This window comes from Mesoplodon mirus (genome assembly GCF_964341445.2).
Source record: "Mesoplodon mirus genome assembly, chromosome: 3".
Lineage (NCBI taxonomy): Eukaryota > Metazoa > Chordata > Mammalia > Artiodactyla > Ziphiidae > Mesoplodon > Mesoplodon mirus.
In genome coordinates, this window is record NC_138978.1 from 194,940,900 (window position 1) to 194,963,141 (window position 22,242).

At 41.5% G+C, this 22,242-nt stretch overlaps 1 protein-coding gene across 4 annotated transcripts in view; it reads right to left on the minus strand.

Moving 5' to 3' along the window:
* The window catches only part of DENND1B (DENN domain containing 1B), a 261,440-nt gene extending 239,417 nt beyond the window's left edge, over window positions 1-22,023 (minus strand). For all 4 annotated transcript variants that reach the window (XM_082615047.1, XM_082615049.1, XM_082615048.1 and 1 more), the window contains exons 1-2: window positions 21,938-22,023; window positions 19,902-19,966 (exon numbers count right to left, since the gene is read on the minus strand). In XM_082615047.1, coding sequence (XP_082471173.1) covers window positions 19,902-19,966; window positions 21,938-21,954 — 82 coding nt within the window. In that variant the 5' untranslated portion in view covers window positions 21,955-22,023. The remainder of the gene's footprint in view (window positions 1-19,901; window positions 19,967-21,937) is intronic.
* Window positions 22,024-22,242: the final 219 nt, after the last annotated feature.

Genomic DNA, 22,242 nt, shown 5'->3' on the forward strand with positions numbered 1-22,242 from the left:
TTGAAAAACTTACCATTTACTCAAAAAAGGAACTGGAGTACCAACACAAACTTAAACCCCATTATGAGAACTGAGACACACATGGCAAAGGGTAGAAGAATGGAATTATACCCCAGGAAAAAGAGAGAGGCTGAGTCGTCATCACACCTGTGTCTGAGTTGTGTCAGCAGCAACTTGATGTTACAACACAGACCATGGTAATGGAGCAGTTTCTCCTGCTTCTGGAGATGACTGGGCCAGGCAACTGGAATTATTTAGTTACCAGATATTACTTCACTGGAAATTAAATACTAACCATTAAATAAGTTGTCATTCAGTACACCACCTGGTCAATGCTGCATTCCTGCTGAAACACTGCCAAAGCTGAGAGGAAAAGGAAGCCATCGGGAAATAACGGCCGTCTCTATCTGCCTGACACAGAGGTCACCCAAGCGTTAATTAAACAAGGGAAAAAGGTCGAAGGGGTAATTTTTTTTTAACAGCTTGCCTGGAGAGCTTCCCAAAAATTGTGAAAAAAAAAACTAAATTAAAATTTTAAAATAATGCTTAGACAAACCAAAGACCAGTTGTGATCCAGCACTTCTCATTGATTGACTCAGAATAGCTCTTCCTCATAGCCTCTTGTTAATAAACAAACCTTCAGTCAGAAGTGATCCCGGGCTTCCCTGGTGGTGCAGTGGTTGAGAGTCCGCCTGCCGATGCAGGGGACGCGGGTTCGTGCCCTGGTCCAGGAAGATCCCACATGCCGTGGAGCGGCTGGGCCCGTGGGCCATGGCCGCTGAGCCTGCGCGTCCGGAGCCTGTGCTCCACAACGGGAGAGGCCACAACAGTGAGAGGCCCGCGTACCGCAAAAACAAAAACAAAAACAAAAAAGAAGTGATCCCATTCAGAGAGGATATTAACATAGGCACTTCCATAAACTAAAAAAAGAATTAAAACTTTATCATATCCACTTGTAATTATTAGCTTCTCAAGCATTCAATCTTCTACTGAGAGTAGCAGTTACAGATGGGGCTTGGAAAGAGTCCAAAATCTAACAAATTCAATTAACCCAATATATGTTCTCTCTCACTAAACTATAAATTCCTTGATGACTGCAGCCAGTATCACCTCTGCATTCCTTTTAGCAACAGGAATGAGGTTTTATACACTCAGATGGATAAATGGATAGATGGACAAACAAGCCATGAACAAACCGATGTGTGTCACAGAGATTAAAAGTTTAACAGAATACTCTGAATGTCTGGGAAACTAACTAGCTGGTTGTTAAAGACAGGTTCCGGGAAAGTGAAATGGCCCGCAGTGTGAAGTTGGCTGGAACGGAGAGAGAAGATGTGATCTCCACAACACAGCCTCCACTGCCCAACAGAGGGAGGAGGGGCACCGAGAGATGGCACGAGGCCAGGTGGAAAAGGTAAGGCAAGGACAATAAACTAACAAAGGAAAACAGCCAAAAAGGCGAAGCAAGGAGAGACATTAAAAGCCAACAGAACACTGAGAACTCTAAACAGAATCAGCAGTCTCATGCCTCTTCAGGACAGAAGACATGCTATTTTCCTTATCTTACTTGAGGGATTCAACAATGGTTCTCTCAATAAAAATAACACGTTGTGTTCACAAATGCAGAAGAGAACTGGCATTATTAAAAAGTTAAACACAGTGTAATACAAACCATCTTACCAACTGACGTCCCACAGTACATGGGAAAAGAAGAGGAGAAGCATTTAGAGTTGTATTGGCCATTAAGGTAGAAAATAAATAATTGCATACAATTTGACAATGAAAATATTTGATGACAAATATTACTTTGGGCTTCTTCTGGATAGATGTTGAGAAAAATCTTATATATTAGATGGTAAGTTGATTTTAATTTCTTATAACATTCGTAAAAATTTTACATTTGTCATTTTTCCCATATATATATTTTCTCATGTGATAATGCAAAATGGATTTATTATAAATGAGGAAAGAGAGACATAAAAAATGGATAAGTAATTTGCCCAAAGTCACAAAGACAGTAGATGATGCAAGTGGATTTCTGTTCTAAGATTTTCCTCATTTTATAATAAACTAATACTATTAATAAAAGAATAATATTTTCGGGCTTCCCTGGTGGCGCAGTGGTTGAGAGTCCGCCTGCCAATGCAGGGGACACGGGTTCTTGCCCCGGTCCGGGAAGATCGCACATGCCGCAGAGCGGCTGGGCCCGTGAGCCATGGCCGCTGAGCCTGCGCATCCGGAGCCTGTGCTCCGCAACGGGAGAGGCCACAGCAGTGAGAGGCCTGTGTACCGCAAAAAAAAAAAGAATAATATTTTCAAAGTGTAATTTTAGGGAGTAAAGTTCTTTATATCATGGTGAAAAGAAATTAAATAAGAGGCAAGTGAAATTTTTTATTCATCAAAGCTTAAATATTTCCACTTTACAGAATTGATGGCATTAATAACAAATGAAGAAAAAGTGAAAATAAAAGCCTTCAAGAATCTGAACACATCACCTACAACAAAATTAACTTAGAGATGGAAAAACTATCTTAAAATCTCAGGGAAGAAACTGTAAAGGGGAACCAGATCACAGTAGAGTCACTGAGTGACCCCTCTACAGAGCAATTAGCCAGAGCCCTGTGTGAGGAAGTAGAAGAATCTGCAAACTAAACTAAATAAAGCAAAGAGATAAGTTTGCATGGAATGCATCCATATGTGTCCAAGAGAACATTTATATCAATATGCTGGCAAATGCACTGACAGTTTCTGAAAGGATGTACAAGAAATGGCCAAAACTATGTCTTCTCCAGGAAGGGGTGCTAAGGCACTGTGGAGTTGATGTGGGGAGAGACTCTTTTTTGTATTCACTTTTATATAATGGTAATAAAAATTTTTTTATCGATTGTGTTTATTTTTTCTGATATAAAAGACTGTTACCTTAAAAAAAAACCTTTTTAAATGATTGCCATTAAAACAAATATAAATTTTAGAGAACTGCCATTAAAACAAGTGTGTAACCTGATGCTAGGTTTAATACACTAAAGTGCATTTAGACACGACTGACACGATCACCATGACTGAGCTTTAAGAATGGGTACAAGCAGACTACAGTTGACCCTTGAACAATACAGGTGTGAACTGCACTGGTCCACTTACACGCGCATTTTTTTCAATGGATATACAGCTGGCCCTCCATATCTGTGGATGTGGAATCCGTGGATATGGAGGGCCAACCATGGACTTGAGCATCCTTGAATTTTGGTATCCCCAACGGGTCCTGGAACCAATCCCCCGGGGATACTGAGGGAGACTGTATACAGAAGTGGAAGGATATAGAACTCTAGACAGAAAGGAAGTGTATCTTAGCATCACCTAAGATTTGTTTGAGTGGTGAGTGATGTGAAACAGGAATGTTAAGTCTAAAATGGTCAACTGAGCCCAGGTCACAGAGGATCTAGAACATTAGGCTTAAAGGTAGAGCTTATTCTGGAGATCAGGGTCTCTTACACATGAGAATTTGCAGGCCCTAGTTTGAAAAAAATGCAGTTAACAACAGAGGCTGGCAGCTCCTTGGCTGGACAAGACCGCCCCACACACTGGCCACACGCTCAAAAGAGCAGCCCTGCTCCAGCAAGCACGAGGCTCCCTTTGGTTCCAGAGAGCGTTACAGATGTGTGATAAAACGGAGACCTCATTTCTTCAATGGTATCAGGCTAGTTCTTCAATAGAAGTGTCAAGAGTTATCCTAAACACGGAGTCTAACATGATGGAGAACATTTTGATTAGTCAATTGTGGCGGACAGAATTAACATATTTACCCACTACTTTGTGGTCTTAGTCTGCAAGGCCAGAGGCTACTTATTCCCAGGTGTTTTTCCAGGAATTAGAATAATGCCATTAGACATTTAGCTTAGCTTTATTATTTAGGAAAAAAGTGGTATGAATAGCCAGACTATCAGTAAGTGTGGGTTACGAATACTGAATTTTATTCATTATCCTTTTTATTTTAAAAAATTCAGGTCTTCCCTGGTGGCACAGTGGTTAAGAGTCCGCCTGCCGATGCAGGGGACACGGGTTCGTGCCCCGGTCCGGGAAGATCCCACATGCTGCGGAGCGGCTAGGACCGTGAGCCATGGCCGCTGAGCCTGCGCGTCCGGAGCCTGTGCTCCGCAACGGGAGAGGCCACAACAGTGAGAGGCCCACGTACCGCAAAAAAAAAAAAAAAAAAAAAAAAAAAATTCATTAAGGGCTTCCCTGGTGGCACGGTGGTTAAGAACCCGCCTGCCAATGCAGGGGAGCCCTGGTCTGGGAAGATCCCACATGCTGTGGAGCAACTAAGCCCATGCGCCACAGCTACTGAGCCTGAGCTCTAGAGCCCGCGAGCCACAACTACTGAAGCCCACGAGCCACAACTACTGAAGCCTGCACGCCTAGAGCCCGAGCTCCGCAACAAGAGAAGCCACTGCAGTGAGAAGCCCGCGCACCGCAACGAAGAGCAGCCCCCACTCGCCGCAACTAGAGAAAGCCCACGCATAGCAACGAACACACAACACAGACAAAAATAAAAAAATAAATAAAATAAAAATTTTTTAATTCATTAAAATAGATGAATATGAAAGTTGTTTATAATATTTATCAGAAGCCATAATAAGAATTATGATCAAAAGTGTATGTTAGGCCTTAGCTTGAAATGCAAAGAAATGGATACATCCCTCATTAATCCTTACATTATCACAGTCATTGTGAAATCTTGCAATTCACCCTCCTACCTTTGGAGTCAGCAGCCCTCACAGATGGACACTATGTCATTATATATTAAATATGTATATATATATATATATATATACACACACACATACAATATACATATCAAACAAAAGCATCTAAGTATTACTTCTTATGAGTTATGAAAGGCATGTACCTACACTTTGCTTAAAATACAATAAAAATAACCATTGTTTAAAAGCATATTCATATGTAATATTTTATTATCTCTATTGGTCATCACAGCTTTATGGTGGAAAGAGGAAGGTTGTTATTGTTGTCATTTTAAAGACAAAGAGGGACTTCCCTGGTGGCGCAGTGGTTAAGGATCGCCTGCCAATGCAGGGGACACGGGTTTGAGCCCTGGTTCGGGAAGATCCCACATGCCGCAGAGCAACTAAGCCCGTGCGCCACAACTACCGAGCCTGCGCTCTAGAGCCCCCAAGCCACAACTACTGAGCCCGAGTGTCACAACTACTGAAGCCCACATGCCTAAAGCCATGCTGCATAACAAAGAGAAGCCACTGCAACGAGAAGTCCGTGCACCGCAAGGAAGAGCAGCCCCCACTCACCGCAACTAGAGAAAGCCCGCGCGCAGCAACAAAGACCCAATGAAGCCAAAAATAAAAATAAATAAATTTTTTTTAAAAAAGACAAAGAAACTGAGGCTCAGAGAGGTTGAGTCACACTACAGACTTAGAACTCCAACCAAGTTCTAAATCCAATCTAACTTTAGAGTCCTGCCATACTAGCTAGCACCAAACAGCAGTGAACAAAAGAGCAGATTCTCCTCTCACCAAAGAAACCATAAAGAGAACATCGCCCCATGTCCCTCTCATGGTTAAAAGAAGAGTGAGAATAAAATGATCCCCTCAACCCTGGGAGCCCCAGGCCGAATACCTCCTAACCACTGATAAAAGTCCATCTGCCCAGATGTGCATACAAATACTGTCATCTTCTGTGTGTCATGACATGAATGAGGTTGAGAATACTGCTACTGAGAACTCAGGAATATACAGAATGCTCTTAAATTTGTTTGAAAAAATGTAAACTTTATAAAATGCCTATAAAAAGAGATTGATATCAATGACACAACAATTCTGCTTCAAAGTTAATTGCTGGACTTAAATCTTAACACAGTGGTTCTCAAATTTTATCCATTATCACTCATATAAAAGACGATGCTCATACCCACAACCCACTCTTACGCACATCGTCCAGATTTCGGTCAAAGCCTAAACAGGTTTTTCAAGTAATTAACACTGGAGTAACTTTTAATCAATAGTTATTTATCCAATCAGTGGCTTATTCTATTCTGTAGCATTGATAAACTAGCCCGTGCTTTGCATACAACTTCTAACGCTCACCACAGCTACAGGATTCCTTTAGCATGCATTCCAGAAAGTTATACAGGAATGCAAATAAGTAAGAGTGGGGGCATTACTGGATGACCCTGAATTTGCTATAGCCTTTAACCACTCACACACTGCAATGCTTGGTATCAGTTTACACCGAACTCCTAACGAGCTGCTCCGCACCTCCACCTGGCAACACATCCTTTGGGAACCCGACAGTTACATGATGTTAACGTTACTCTCACCTCATTATCATTCCTTCAGAGACCTGGGCCCTTAGTTTATTCCCATTCTGATAACCTCCCAGCTTGTCAATATTAACTCTTCAAAGTTTGAAATTTTACACATATATGGAATCCCCACTTCCCTGTTTAAGTTAGTGCATGTGAAAAATGTGGAAGAGTGTAAAGAAAAGTCACACTGTGGTTTCCAGGGTCTGCTTAGTCCCTCTGGATGCCACCGAGCCTTTCAATGACTACTGTCAGACTCAGTACTACAAATCTGTATCCTCTGCCAAACGTCCTTTTCAAAGTGAAACTAACTCATCAGCCCAAAATACACTGGCATCTTCCATCCTCGTAGTGTCTGACCCTTCCACAATACTAAATGGGGGCCTGGGAGGTTTCCTGACCACCTTCCTTTCTCATTCTTTTCTTCCAAGTTGATCACACACATCAAAATAGGAGGGAAGTTCATCACTGACACCTGATTTGTGTTGAAGTGATCATGCCTTTTTTCAAAGACTTTATGACCATGATACAGAAACCAAATAAAAGTTTCCATCTACATAGTGATTTACAGCAGTTTACAAAGCACTTTCATGCCATTTTGTATCTGACTCTCATAACAATTCTTGAGATATGCAGTGCAAACTTTTTATAACTGTGAAAAGTGAAATTAAAAGAAGTTACACAACTCTACCAAGTCACACAACTAAGAAATAGCAAAGCCAGGACCAAAAGCCATGTTTCTACCCTTAGTCCATCCAGTACCTTTCCACTCCACCATGATGTCTGTGAGGTAAGACATCCTGTTTTATTCGTAAGAGGATTCCGAACTTCAGGTGTTTAGAAAATCATGTCATCAGACCCATTTACTCCTGTTCACCTTGAAACAGAGATTTAACTACCTATTCATATTCAATCAAAGAGTAAGCATCAGTTTTACGTAGAGTGTGTCTGCTCTGAGAGTTTCCACAACAATTACCTTTCATAACATTCACCCTCCCCTCCTGCACTACTGGTGGGAATGTAAATTGGTGCAGCCACTTTGGTAAACAGTATGGAAGCTCCTCAAAAAATTAAAAATAGAACTACCATATGATCCAGTAATTCCACTTCTGGGTATTTATCCGAAGAAAACAAAAACACTAATTAGAAAAGATATATGCATCCCTATGTTCATTGCAGCATTATTTACAATAGCCATGATATGGAAGCAACCCAAGTGTCCATCAACAGAGGAATGTGGTGTGTGTGTGTGTACGTGTGTGTGTGTGTATATATACATATATATGTATATATACATGCACACCATGGAATATTTATTTAGCCATAAAAAAAAATATCTTGTCATTTGTGACAACATGAATAGACCTAGACAGTATTATGCTAAGTGAAATAAGTCAGACAGAGAAAGGCAAGTACTGTATGATTTCACTTATAGGTGGAACCTAAAAAACAAATGAACAAACATAATGAGATAGTAAAAGAGTTACAGATACAGAGAACAAAAAGGTAGTTGAAGGAGATGGGGGTGGTAAGAAATAGGTGATGAGGGGAGGGAGATGAAGAGGTGCAAACTTCCAGTTACAAAATAAATGAGTCATGGGGATGAAATGTACGGTGTGGGGAACATAGTCAAGAACTATGTAATACCTTCGTAGGTGACATACTGTAACTAGACTTATCCTGGTGATCATTTTGAAATATATATAAATACTAAATCACTATGCTGTGTAATAGAAACGAACATAGTGTGGTAGGTCAATCATATTTCAAAAACAAACTCATAGAAAAAAAGATCAGATTTGTGGTCACCAGAGGCAGGGAGTAGGGGAAGGAGAATTGGATGAAGGTGGTCAGAAGGCACAAACTTCCAGTTTTAAGATAAATGAGTATGAGGGATGTAATGAACCACATGAAAAATACAAACAACACTGCTGTATGTTACCAAGTTGGTAGGAGAGTAAATCCTAAGACTTTTCATCACAAGGGAAAAACATTTTTTTCTTTCTTTAATTTTGTGTCTATATGAGATGATGAATGGTCACTAAACTTGGTGTGATAATCATTTCATGATGTATGTAAGTCATATCATTATGCTGGGCACCTTAAACTTATACAGTGCTGTAAGTCCATTATATCCCAATAAAACTGGAAGAAAAAAGAAAACCTTATGCTATATATTATTTTTATTTTTCATTCAAAGAAAGCAAATAAATAATCAGGTTAAGGAAATATAATAATAATATTCACTCTCCTCTACTAGCTTTCCTTGTCTCTTCATTAGAAAAAGAAAAAAATGTCCAAAGGGCACTCTGTAACAGAACAAGAAAGAACAAAACTTTTTCAAACAAAAGAATTTCATTAAATGATTTGTTAAACAATAAGAGGAATAAAACCTTTTTAAAAACCGAATAAAAGAATATAAAATAACAAAAGCAAAGTACAATTAAAAGTAAAATTACAGGGCTTCCCTGGTGGCGCAGTGGTTGAGAGTCCGCCTGCCGATGCAGGGGACACGGGTTCGTGCCCCGGTCCGGGAAGATCCCACATGCCGCGGAGCGGCTGGGCCCGTGAGCCATGGCCGCTGAGCCTGCGCGTCCGGAGCCTGTGCTCCGCAGCGGGAGACGCCGCAGCAGTGAGAGGCCCACATACCGCAAAAAAAAAAAAAAAAAAAAAAGTAAAATTACAAACTGAGGAATTAAAGTTAAAACAGTCCAAAGGAATACAAGAATATTAAATGTCTAAGGAATGAAAGAATAAACACGGCATACACCAAAAAGTAAGAGTTAAATTCCAGAATTTAACACCTCCGTGGCATGAGGTGTGCAAACAGCTCGCCGGGCTCAGTGGGCCAAGTTACTGGTTACAGATCCCAGAAGCAGAAACAGGGCCTCTGGCCTTTCCTTTGGTTGTAGAAGATTCAGCACCCCCGCCCCTATGGGCCGTAAACATCTGTACGGGAAGAAGACATCTCTCAGGGACCACTGAGCTCCAGCTTACCCACCTCCTCCAACCCATAAGCCAAGCAAAAGCACCCACCGTCCACTCTCCTCAAGCCTAGCTTTTAAATTAAGAGCTGTAACTCAGAATATGAATCGATAAGTCCCTTAATAACAATGCATAATTTTTGTGTTATTACCAAATTAAATTCAGCCATATCTAAGGTGAATTCTAGTCAAATTTAATATTATGTTAAGTAAATATAAATTATGTGTTAAATCTGTCATACATATTAAACGTAATACAAATCATACATTTTCAAAGAACTACAATACCATGAAAATATAAGCTGTAAACCATGGTAAATATAACTCAGTCCTACTGTGATGGCTTGGCAATTCTGAAGTATTCACTGACCTCATCGTCAATACTCTGGCCACCATTTGAATGAACCACAAGGAAGAAAGTAGTGGTATATGATACAAGGTTTAAGGTAGAAAACGATATGAGGGGCATCTCCACTCTTCTTTCCATACCCACCTATAAACAAAACGGTCATTGCCTATCTGGATAACACCTAAGGGCAATGAGTCAAAAAATTACCAAGAGGGCTCCCCTGGTGGCCGCAGTGGTTGAGAGTCCGCCTGCCGATACAGGGGACACAGGTTCATGCCCCGGTCCGGGAAGATCCCACATGCGGCGGAGCGGCTAGGCCCGTGAGCCATGGCCACTGAGCCTGCGCATCCAGAGCCTGTGCTCCGCAACGGGAGAGGCCACAACAGTGAGAGGCCCGCGTACCGAAAAAAAAAAAAAATTACCAAGAGATTATATGAATTCCCAAACTGAGTAAATTATAAGCGAATGGATTTTATAATGGCTACATAAAGAATTCTGGACAGGTACATCAGCCTCAAAAACCAAATGCAGAATAATGCCACATGAAAAGCGTTATACTGGAGATTCATTTATGTCTTCAACTATCGAGCTAAGAATGAAATAAATATTTACAAATTAAAATCCTGGCTTGCAAGTCATATTCCATTTTAATATTTCCACTTTTTAGAGTAAACACTGTTATGAACAAACACAACAGTAACCACTGAAAACTTGGAAACTAGTATCTTTGTACATAACAATTCTTAGCTTACTATGTCTTTTGTACCATGTCAAAACCTGTACAGAGTAAACACAACCAACACATAATCTTGAGGAAACTGTGTTGCCCCTTACTATCACAATGATTATTCTGCAGATATTCATCACCCAAATCACACATTGCACAGCACAACGACAACTCCAAAAGTTAGTTCTCATGCCCTCCGAGGTGATAAGAACAAAATAAAAATAGATAAAGCAGTATTTTCTGAAAGTAAGCTCATGAATTGCTTATAATCATTAAATACAAAATACCATTTTAATGTATATAAAAGACTAACAATGATCAAGATCTTGAAAAAAATTCCCCAAATATTACATGACTTCCTCTTCCAAATATCATATCCAAAATACACTGGAATCGCAAAAAAAAAAAAAAAAAAGCCACTTCAGAATCTTTCCTGAACCACTTCCATGTATTTTTTAAGGTGCAGACCTTGAGGACATTAACACACTTCTGAACTTATTTGTGTTTCATTTCAACCAATGTTTTCTGGACAAATTCATGCTGTTTCAAACAATCTTTTATCAGAATGAATAAGAAGTCTAAATTTTACAATTACTCAGGTTACAAAATTTTAAAGGACTGCTTAGTTTTCATTAATGATAAATGTGAACACTAAACATATCTTTATGCTGCTGCCATCTCTGCTACCAAGCCAGGACAAAATTATTTTTGAAATGACTAATTTCTGGATGCTTACACATTTGCAGAAGACCATCAGATGTACTAAACTGTTAGTTCTATGCTTTATTTTCAGATTCAAATGATAAGACGGAACTGAAAGAGGAAAAGGCTCTATCTGATCTTTACCAGTTCTGCCTACTAAGTTACAGAGTTTGTGGTTTCCCAACAGTTCTACTTAAAAAAAAAAAAAAATTAAATAAAGCACCTATTGCTTGTGGTAATAAAAATCTATAGCCTTTCAAAGTTCTACACATTAAAGTTTTTTAAAAGATTTAAGAAATCTAAAATAGGTATTGGAAATACAGCACAACCTTTTACTAATTTCACTTAATAATAGAGTATAACTTAAGTCACTACTGAACATCATCCATACAGATGACACCTTCCAAAAATCTACAAGAGATCCAAAGAGATGCTCGTCCTCAGAAACCTAAAATCCAGTGTTCACATAGTCAGGACGGTAAAGACCAAGTTCAATATACAATATAACTGCCATGAGGCAAATATCAAAAGGATCATTACTCAGCAACTTCTTTTTATACCTCCTACTTCTGTAGCTTCACTTCCACAAATTCCACCTGTTTGATAAAGTTGTTATATTTTTTAAAAAGAAAAGATTTTAATAGCAGTACCCTTCAACACCCTTCATAATTTTCATTCCTTTTCCTTAAAAGCCATCTCAGTACCTTAAAAATAGTGCTTCAGCAATTGAGCAAATACTCACTGAACAGATATTTTGGGTCAGACACTGTGTTAGGCTCTGAGTAAGCCCAACAATCCCCTGCCAAGGCAGGTCACACTGTAGCAGAGAGAGTCCTTCTTAATCATCTTCCTTAGTTTGAAATATTTACACCAAAAGCAATATATTCTTTACTCTTAACTATTCACACAAGATTCTGAAGACGAAGTACAACAACTAACTTTGGAAAGAGAAAACCGCCTGGTGCCCAGCTGAGAGCTGACAAGACATCTGTCTCTCCCTACATCCCGTCAGGACCCCCCCACACACCATGGACCCCATGACCCAGAGCAGAGTGAGGTGCCGCCCTTTTCACACTCGGTGCTGGGCACTGTGCCAGCCCGGCCACAGCCCCTGCAACATGATTACAGTCACTGATTTGGAACTGACACACTCTCTCCGAGAATGTCACCTTCTCAACTGCTTTGCATCTGTGTCTGACATATAACTGCCACTCAGAAACACTCACTGAATGAATGAAAGGGGACAATATTTCCTATGTCGTTTATACTTTTCTTCCCTTTTTCATCTTTTGACTGACGTTTGTTAAAATTTTTCATATAATATCACAACAACTCTGGTCAAGCCTAGAATTAGGGATTGTCTAAAAGGATGGTTTTCTAAAATTGCTGCAAAAAAAGTCATTGCTATTAGAAAAAGATGATTATTTTAAAGGCAGCACGGCATAATGGTTCTAGAATCAGAAAAACAGATTCAAATCACAGTCCCACCTCTTACAGCTGTGTGACTTGGGCACATTATTTAACCTTTCTGAGATTCCATTTCCTCATCTTTATGAAAATGATAACAGTCCCCACTTCATATGGTTGTAGTGAAGGTAAATAGGATTTGTAGGCTCTTGGCACACTTACTGACACATTGTATAAATTAGATACATAGTTTTTATTTGTTTCTGTAATACATCTAACTGCAAGCCTAATCAGAGAAAATGAATTGGTAAATAAGGCTCTGTAACCATGACGCTATAACTTTATTTCATTAACTGAGAACTTATAAACCAAAAAAAAAAAAAAAGAGTTTTAATGAAATTCACTGAACAAACACTCTAAATATACTTACACTCATATTAAAGCTGTTAATCACAAATTACAAACAGAGTATCTATATAAATGGGGGAAAATGAGTAACCTAACTAGTAACTGACGGAGGTGCACTTGATCCTCAGTTCAGAGATCTTTCCACTATAGAAAGTTGCATCTTTCTAATTAATTCAAGTGTACAAGGCTTTCTTTAAAATTAAAATGCTCCCCTGAGGGCTGTCTACCAGTTGTTCACACCTCACTGTGAATTACTTTAATCAGATAAATACATTAAGCAACACCACCTACTTAAAGAAATTGTGATTTGAAGAGTGCTGAGCAGAGGGGTAATTTTAAAGCCAGGTGCGAGGGGTGGGGGAGGCCTGTGTGATGCTCTATCTGGGTCTCTGTGTGGTCACCGGGCAGCATGATGACAACGCACCTGCGTGCTGGGACCAGAGGGGCTCCAGGAGTCAGAAAACGTGTCAACGCGGTGCCCCTCTAATGGGCTATACCGGATGCTCTTTAAGGAAACGTCCAGTTCTACAATTCTACTGTTCTCTTCTGCAGTGTGCCCTAAGACCCCAGGCGCTACTAACCTCCTAAACGCCTCTAGAAAATCAATTCAGGAGCATCTCTGGCAAGTTCCCCAACCAGGCCTGAGGACTGACCTACCACAGAAATGCAAAACAACACACCCTTTTCCATAGATAAAAATCAAACCACCACCTGGAATAAATTAACATCCTTAATTTATGTAAACTAAGAGCCTAGCTGTGCCCAAAATAAATACAGCAGGAAAACCATTTAACCTAACCGTACAAGACCATCACAGCATCTCAGGAGTTTATTAAAGCTGTCTTTGAATGCTTTCTAGCTCGAAAAAAAAAATTTTTTTTTAAACTCTCCTAGTTTCCATAGTATCCCTTTAGCATTAAGCCTAAGAGTTTGAAAGTGGGAAGAGTTTTTGAATGTTAAATATTAAAACCTATTTCTACAGAAGAAGGATTCTTTTGGAATTGATTGACAACACATTTCACCCTTAATCCCTTTGATTTTCATTGTTATCTAAAATAATTCCATGGCTGCTTGTTTAAAGTACTCCAAAAATGTCTACTGCTAATACTGTATATGCACTTTCAAATTGTATATTTTAAAAGGTAAATTACTGTCCTCTAACTTGCAAGTAGAAAAGTAAAATTTGGAGGAAAAGAAAGAGGGATATTATTTGATCATAATCTCAATATTCTCTCCAAATGAGGGAATATTATCAAAAGTATACCGGAAACATATTACCTTGAAAGTCAAGAGAACAAGGAAGTTCCAAGAAAAAACCTGAACACACTCACGGCACCGTGCAACACAGCAGTGGCCAAACAGCAGCCTGAGCGCACAGCGCCTGGAGGAGCTGCCTCGCCTCCAATGGAACGGTGGGGTCACTCACCTGGAGAATCAAGAGGGCACCTTGGACCAAAGCAGCCAAATTAAAGAGCATGTGAAGAAATAAAAGCACCTAATGAGACAAGTTACAGTCAAACTACCAAAATATAAATTCTGCAGCATCCCTATCAAAGTAACAATCAACAAATATTGAACCCTGAAATGTGACTTGCTTTTTCCCCTGCAGGCAGCTGCGTGAAGGAGGTAATACTCAGAGCCAAACAGAAAAGTACAGCTGTTCTCAATATTTTCGATGTAAAACGCAAATGGTATAACTCAGAGATATGCTCCCCAAGAACCACATTAAACTTTGCCCCTGGTTAGCAACTATGAGAAAATAAGTTTTGCTTTCTTCTACAATGTAGGATATACAGTTAAAACTTTCACTCAAGATTACTCTAATTTATCCTAGAGCACGTGGGCTGAGAGGGACTCAGAGTTCCTTAACGAACACAAAGCGAGAGCAAAAGCAGGGGAACCGCGTTTTACTCACAGAATTTTTTCCACTTTCAGCAATTTGTAAAGTCTCCTAGACCATTTTATCGTACATATGACTCATCGAAGTTCTACTTTCCAATTGTTAAGGTTTTCGTGGGGTTTTGGCATGTGTGGAGGGGTGTCAACGGGCTTTAGGGCGGCCTCCACAAACGCACAAACACAGCACGTGTCCCAGTAAATCCTGTGACGTGAGGGGAGGGAGCCGGGCAGATGTGGGTCCTGAATGGGGGAGGGGGGTTGAGCACAGGAACCCCAAACAGCCCCGCCCAAGGCACAGGCAGTCACAGGTCGCTAATGTCCCTGCTACTGTCCACCAGCACACACTGAGGATCGCGTCCATAAGGGCAGCCTCTGTGAATTCATCCGACCAATGGTCAGGCACTATGCTCCGTCCAACTTCTGTTATTCACTCTGTAACTATTCACTAAACACACCAGTTACTGCGCTAAACTGTTCCTTAAGGATACTTACAGTTACTATGTCGTGGGCGAGTCCTTGAAGAGCTTCCGTGAAGCAGGGCAAGCAGACGCTGTGCTCTATCTACATGTCTCTATATTACTATACTAGACATACCTAGAAGAACACAGTTAAGTGCTAAAACACAGGAAGAAGCCAAATGGTGTGAACCTGTGTAAACAGTATCCCTATAGACGAAAACGCATCCAATGCAAAAGTGAGTTTAGAAGTACCTTTCATTTGCAGGGCATGGGGGACACAGACTAAGGCAGGATTCTTTGGCCTAAGGTTCTGATTTAAGAAGAAAGAGGCAGTTACACTGTTCACATAAGCTAGAGATCAGAAGGAGGCATAATCTGACACTGGGCTGGACAGGCTGATAAAAGTGGAAAGTCAGTAGCAAGGAGGGATTTGTTCCTAAGAGAAATTATTCTAGCTAAAGAGAAAGGGATAAAGAAGATAAGACTTGCTAAAAGATGTGCTGAACACTACTAATAAGTAAAACTGTTAGATCAAAGAGTCACTAAATACGGAGATGGAAATCCTAAAAAGAGTAGCGCCAGAATCAACACTACAAGGAAAAAGCTCACTAGTTATTTTATGTGGAATTATACTTCATTCACTAATTTCCAGGAAAACACTGTATTCCTGTTTTAAGAAAAATACCTGAACCGCATACATTTTATCCTCTAGTATTTCCTGATGCGAAGTTACTGCACACTGAGGGGTAACAGGCAGCAGGTTTAAAATATACATGCATATATCAAACCTATTAAAAGGCAATAGGTTAAAAGACAGACTCTGGAGCCAGACTGCTTTGGGCAAGTTTTCTTCATTTCCTACCTCAGCATTTCTGTAAAGTACCCAGAACTGTGTGTGGCACAAAGCGCTACACAAGTAGGGGCTGCTGCTGGGGGTGCACAGCCAACAATACGAAAGAGAAAGCGGAGCGCCAAGGCCACTGCCTGGAAGGAAAACCCCAAGAGACGGCATCTCCCATCTTCTACTGAGCAAGGGTTACCTTTCACTTCCCTGAATCACTCCGGGGAAAGCAGGGGCAGCCGGGTTACAATAAGTTCTGTTATTAGAATCGGAGGGAGGCCACCCTGCTGGCTGATCTTCCCTGATGGCTGGGAAGAAGACAGACAGCAAAGAGGAGAAAAGGGGCGCCAGCCATCAGTCTGGAAACCCAACAGGGAGAGCGTTAAGACCTAGATGTTGGCACCTCACTCTCGGAGAGCTGGAGCAGAAGCTACCAGGGAAGTTGTCCTGCCAGGAAAACATCCACGAGAACACGCCCCAGCCAGCCGGGCGGACACCACCAGAACCCCGTCCACTAACACAAAGGGGACGCGCTAGGAAACACTATCAACCCCGCTCACAGAAATGTTTAAATCTGTGGGGCCCTTCACATGTGCTCTAAAATCTGTCCTTTTCAAAAAAAAAAAAAATCAATATAATGCCTTTGAAACAAGTCCAAACAGCAACAGATGAGATGACGATGATCACCTCACCAGAGCCAGATGTACCAAGTTACAGCTCAGCAGTGCCATTGCCAATCGCTAACCCAAACTCAGTTGATGACAGTCTGTCTCTGAAGATATTTATGATGTAAATTATTTGGGATAAATAAGTTAAAACGTCTCTATTAATAAGTAAACAAGAAACATGCCAAATATCTTAATGTAACATGACCAGTCTTAGCATAAACCAAGTTTACCCTGAGCATCATATTTTCTACTGGATCAAACAGAGAGTCATCAAAAAACTACACCAATATTCTGAGAAATAAATAATTCATTCAAAAAATAAACCAGGGGGCTTCCCTGGTGGCGCAGTGGTTGGGAGTCCGCCTGCCGATGCAGGGGACACAGGTTCGTGCCCCGGTCCAGGAAGATCCCACATGCTGCGGAGCGGCTGGGCCCGTGAGCCATGGCCGCTGAGCCTGTGCTCCGCAACGGGAGAGGCCACAACAGTGAAAGGCCCACGTACCGCCAAAAAAATAATAATAATAATAAAAAATAAACCAGTGTTCTGAGAAAGGCCAAGAGCATTTAAATTGATTTCCCGACTTCTGTTCCCTGCTAGTTGTCTAGTAAATCAATCATGACAGTATTGCCATTCACCCCTCCAATGACTATTTTAGGACTGGTCAGGCCCAGGCCAACTTGGGCCACTGGGACCCAATGTTCTGGGGGATTTGCGGAAAGAAACTTTCTGGCGCTAAAGAGAGCACCATGAAAAGCCGACGTCTGTCATCCCCAGAGTTATAAACAAGAAAGCAGAGGTCCGACTTATCTGACAGCCATTCTATCACCACAAGGAACCTAAGCCTCCCAGTGACACCGTTGCTGTGGATGGCAGAGCCCAGATGCAGAAAGAACCTAGATCTCTGGTGACCTATTTCTAAACTTCCTCTCATATGAAATATCAAGTTTCCTTATTATTTAAATTGGTTTTATATCTGTACCCTAAAACATCCTAATTTACACATTTTGTTTTATAGGTCCATTACTACATAAGAATATCATCCATGTTCATGTAAATGTTAGCCAAAAAAAAGTATCCTACTTTAAACAAACTGATACGTATATGAGACTCATTAGATAAATAGGTTCCATTGACAGTTAAAGAAGAATATTCCAATAACGTATTTTAATAATTTCTGGACATTTTGCCCTTCTATATTTATCAATATAGTAGAAAACTAACAAAAAAAATTTAGAAACATTGAATTCTCAACTTGACATAAAATTTCAGTTATACAGTAGCATCACTTTTTAGAGCACAAAAAGTATAACTTGTTAGGCCCTAAAATGTTAGCTGTATTCATAAATTTAAGTCACAATCAAAAAAGAACAGTTGTTAATGCTTTTTACATAGCTGAACTTAGCTTTTTAAAAAATCTTTTGAATTTGCTGCCAATGAGCCATTTTAATGGAATACGTGGGTAGAATGGATTAATTGCAACCTACAGAGAAGCCAAAGTGCTTATTTTAACCATTTATTATATTCCCAACTTCATCATGCTGGATAAATGGTTAAAATACAAATGAAGATGTTTCTGATGAGTAGCGATTTAACAATAACAACAGCAAAAAAGCAAGAAGGTAATAAAAGAAGGGCACAAGTAAAAAATACCAACTGAAAGGACCAGTTCCGGAAACATGGAAAAAGGCAGAGGGCGGAAGTCAGGAGTAAACCGCGCAGGAGTCTGCATGGAAAGTCCGAATCCCTCTCACACATGCACGGATCAGGTGTTCCATAAGGTAGGGCCATGCTTTCATCAAGATCACATTAGCATGCATTTAAAATTACAGAGAAGCCATGTTTGCCAAAGGAATTTAGCCTGTTTTACAAACACATCAGGTCAGCACTACTTCACACACCTTAGCTGATGTTATGGTAGGTACTGTGAAGATTTATTCATATCAAATATACTAGAAGAACAGATTTAAATTGGAGCTAAAAAATAATAATAATAACGTATCCATTGGAGTCTTCAAAGAGAACTTACTTGGGCCTGGAAGGAACGTAAACAGACCAATGTTAATACCTATAGGACAACAAAAGATTACCTTTTTAATCGGAGAAAGCTCACGTACAACCTAGGATCAGTCCCCGCCTGGGGAAAAACCTGACCACAGCTGCAACTCACATGGGCCTAAGTGCAGCAGGCAGGGCTGGCAGAGCCAGTAAGGTGTCTGACTTCCCACCTAAAATTAGCTAGGCCCACTTCACCACAGCTGGGTTAGGTTCCTCTATTTTAAGGTGTGCAGCTCCAAATTGCTTAGGAGCATATAACTGATGGCCAGTTTCAGGAGCTAAGAGTGTCAAGAGACTTTCCACCAAGGCTTAAGAGTGGACAACTAGTCTGGACAGAAATTCCACACTGAATCATCAAGCTGTCTGGGGTCTAAGTACACTGGCAGTGAAATCATACACTGGAGATATCCATGAAAGCATATCGCATGAGGGCACAATACGAAGGAAATGAGCAAGAAGAGACGTCCCTTACTCTTTTCCACCACCCAACACACACACACACAGAGGAAAAAAGTAGGGGGGAAACTGACCAAAATTCATGATCCTAAAGTGTTCTGTCTTTTCAGGAAATTACATAGAACTGACAGCTGAAACCCTTCCAAGTAATGTCCCGTGATTGTTTACCTCCCCCTGAAAGTCCTAGGCTCCCGGAGTGAACCCCATGGAGGGGGTACTCAGTCCACATTCTGCATTTGGGAAACATTAGAAGGGAACTGGTGCGGCTCCCATTTGTACAGGCGAGAAATTTTTTGCTAGCATTTAAAAAAGGAGCTGAATTTTCAAAAACAAATGAAAAGGCGTGCCCTTCCACCAAAACTAACAATAACTTCATCAACCAATGGTAAAGTTAAGTTGTAAGTTACATGGCCTTTACATACACCTGAAATTTATGCTGCACAGATAACATTCTGGATTGCTACCACCTCGTGGCAAAGACTTAGCATCTATTTTACTACCAGAACTTGAGACACTAGACACAGAAAACACATTTAATTCAGTATTATCCTGATGCCACCACGTTCTGGTCGTCTACAACATTAGCGCTTGTTTTGAATTAGCAAACACACGTACCTTCATCTTCAGAGGCATGACATTTCACTTTCAATACCAAGTCAAAGGTTCTTTCTGGATTTTCCCTAAAAGAAAAAGAACTTTGTTATTTTTATTTCCTATTACAAAGTTTGTATTTTCTTAACTCTAAAAATTAATCTCGTTCTTGTCTCAGTATGCTCCATATAACTATATGACCACAGCGTAGAAGAAGTAAAGGGTTTTTCTAGTTCAGCAACTTAAGAACCCTGAGGCTTGAGTCTGGAGTCCTGGGGCAAAACATTTAACCCCTGAGCCTGTTTTCTTACCTATAAAGTACCTTGTTCGCTTCAAAGAATAATGGTGAGGATTACAAATCAAATAATACACATGGAAGTACTTTGTAAAGTATTAAGTGCTGTATAAATATAAAGCATTGCCTTTATCTTATTGAATCAAAGCCAGTACGTTCCTAAGTGTCTCTAACTTTCCCCGCCAGCAGAGCTTGACAGCAGGTTCTCCAGCTTTCTTCAAAGCACTTGCAATACAGGTGTAAATGAACACCTAGTTCCACCTGCCATGTTCTAGAGCAACATGACACATTGATAATGTTCCTTAAATGCAATACTTCGCATATACTTTTCTTGAGATATAATAATTACAGCACATAAGCATGTTTAAAGTACCAAACTATACATAGCCTCCAAGACCAACCAAAAAAAGCCTTATGTCAATTATCTTTGGGGAAATTGGACATCTGCCTCAATACTTGGATTTTACCACTAAGAACAGTGAGGCTTTGCTTCATTCAAAAGTTATCCGCATCTTCACTAACTGCTCATACATTCAACATAGTCTCTGCTTTATTTCAAAAAGCAAATTGAAACCTATTGAGACATCTGTTTTAAAAACATAGTTCTGGGTTTTTTTTTAAAACTTAGTTCTGTTTTAATCTCTTTCTGCCAGAAGATAAAAGGTCAAAGTCTGATACCACAAAGTCCATGTGATCAAAGTGTTAATATATTTCACTTATTCCTGCTAAGGAGACCTTAGTGTCTTTGTGTACATTGGCTGTTTTTAATATGCACTTCCTTCAAGAAACTAATGGCAGCTTTGGCTTCTAAATAAACACTCGATTTTTTTAAAATTTATTACAAGAAACATAGGAAGCGACAACCCACATAAATTTATTTGCAAATATAAGTTTCCTCAGCCCTCCCACGATTCACTTGCTTCAATGGGAATAATCAATCTGGACCCTCAGTCAGGTGACCCTCCCTCCTAATCCGATTCAGGTCAAAAGGTACACTTTTCACGTCATGCACCTAGAAACCCACCCCCCCGCAAGATATCAAACAGCGAAGAAAACAATTCTAAATCACACAATTTTCCTATTTTCGTAATAGTCTTTAGGATCTCTCAAGTGTAAATAGTAAATATAGATTCCACTATACTGGGAAATTTTAAAGGCCTTTCACGCTAAAAGAAATATACACGATATTCACGATTTTAAACTCGAAGGAAGGGAGGGTTAAGGGGGGCGGGGGAAGAGAAGAAAGATGGAATTCTTTGCAAACTAAGTTTCTGTAGCAAAATATAAAACTCATGCCTCTAAGGTACCCAAAAGAAAACCACCACACTTAACACAAATAGCTTTCTGCCTAATTCGACTCCTGAAGAAAAGCCTCCCCTGGTGGGTACCGGAGCCAACACATCAAAACACCACCACCGCCCACCCAGCCCCCGAGACCCTCTGGCAGGGACCAGCGGCCGTATCACCGCACACGGGGGCCCCTTTCAGGTCCTAAGAAGAGGCGTAAAAAGAAGGACCTGGGACCGCGCCGGGAAGACACCGCACACCCGCACCGCGCGGCCCGGCGCGGCGCGGGCGCCCGGCTGTCACGTCCGACCCGCGGCCCAGGACCCGCAGCGGCCGCGCCGGCGCCCAGGCCTCCGCGCCGGGCCGCGCGGCCCCGCCGCCCGCAGGCTCCGCGGCCTAGGCCGTCCGGGGACCCAGGGGTCCTGGGGCCCGGGGTCGGGGGACCGAGGAGGGGCCGCCGCCCGCCGCCCGCACTCACTTGGTCCTGCAGTCCATGGCTGCATGTCGCGGGGGCCGCCCCGCCCCGCCGGCCGCCGCGGGAACGGCCGCTCAGAGCCCGGCGGCCGCGGCCCGGCGGTGGAGCTGCGCCCGCCCCGCCCCCACGCCCGGGTGACCGCGCGGCCGCCGCCCCCGCCGCCCCCTCGCGCTGCCTGCACCTTCCGCGAACCAGGAAGTCGGCGGGCGTGGCCGCAGCCGGACCGCCTCACCTGGGCCGCGCGGCCCACCCGCCCCCGCGCGGGGGGCGGGGGGGGGGCCGGGCCGTGGGCGGGCGTCGGGGGGCCC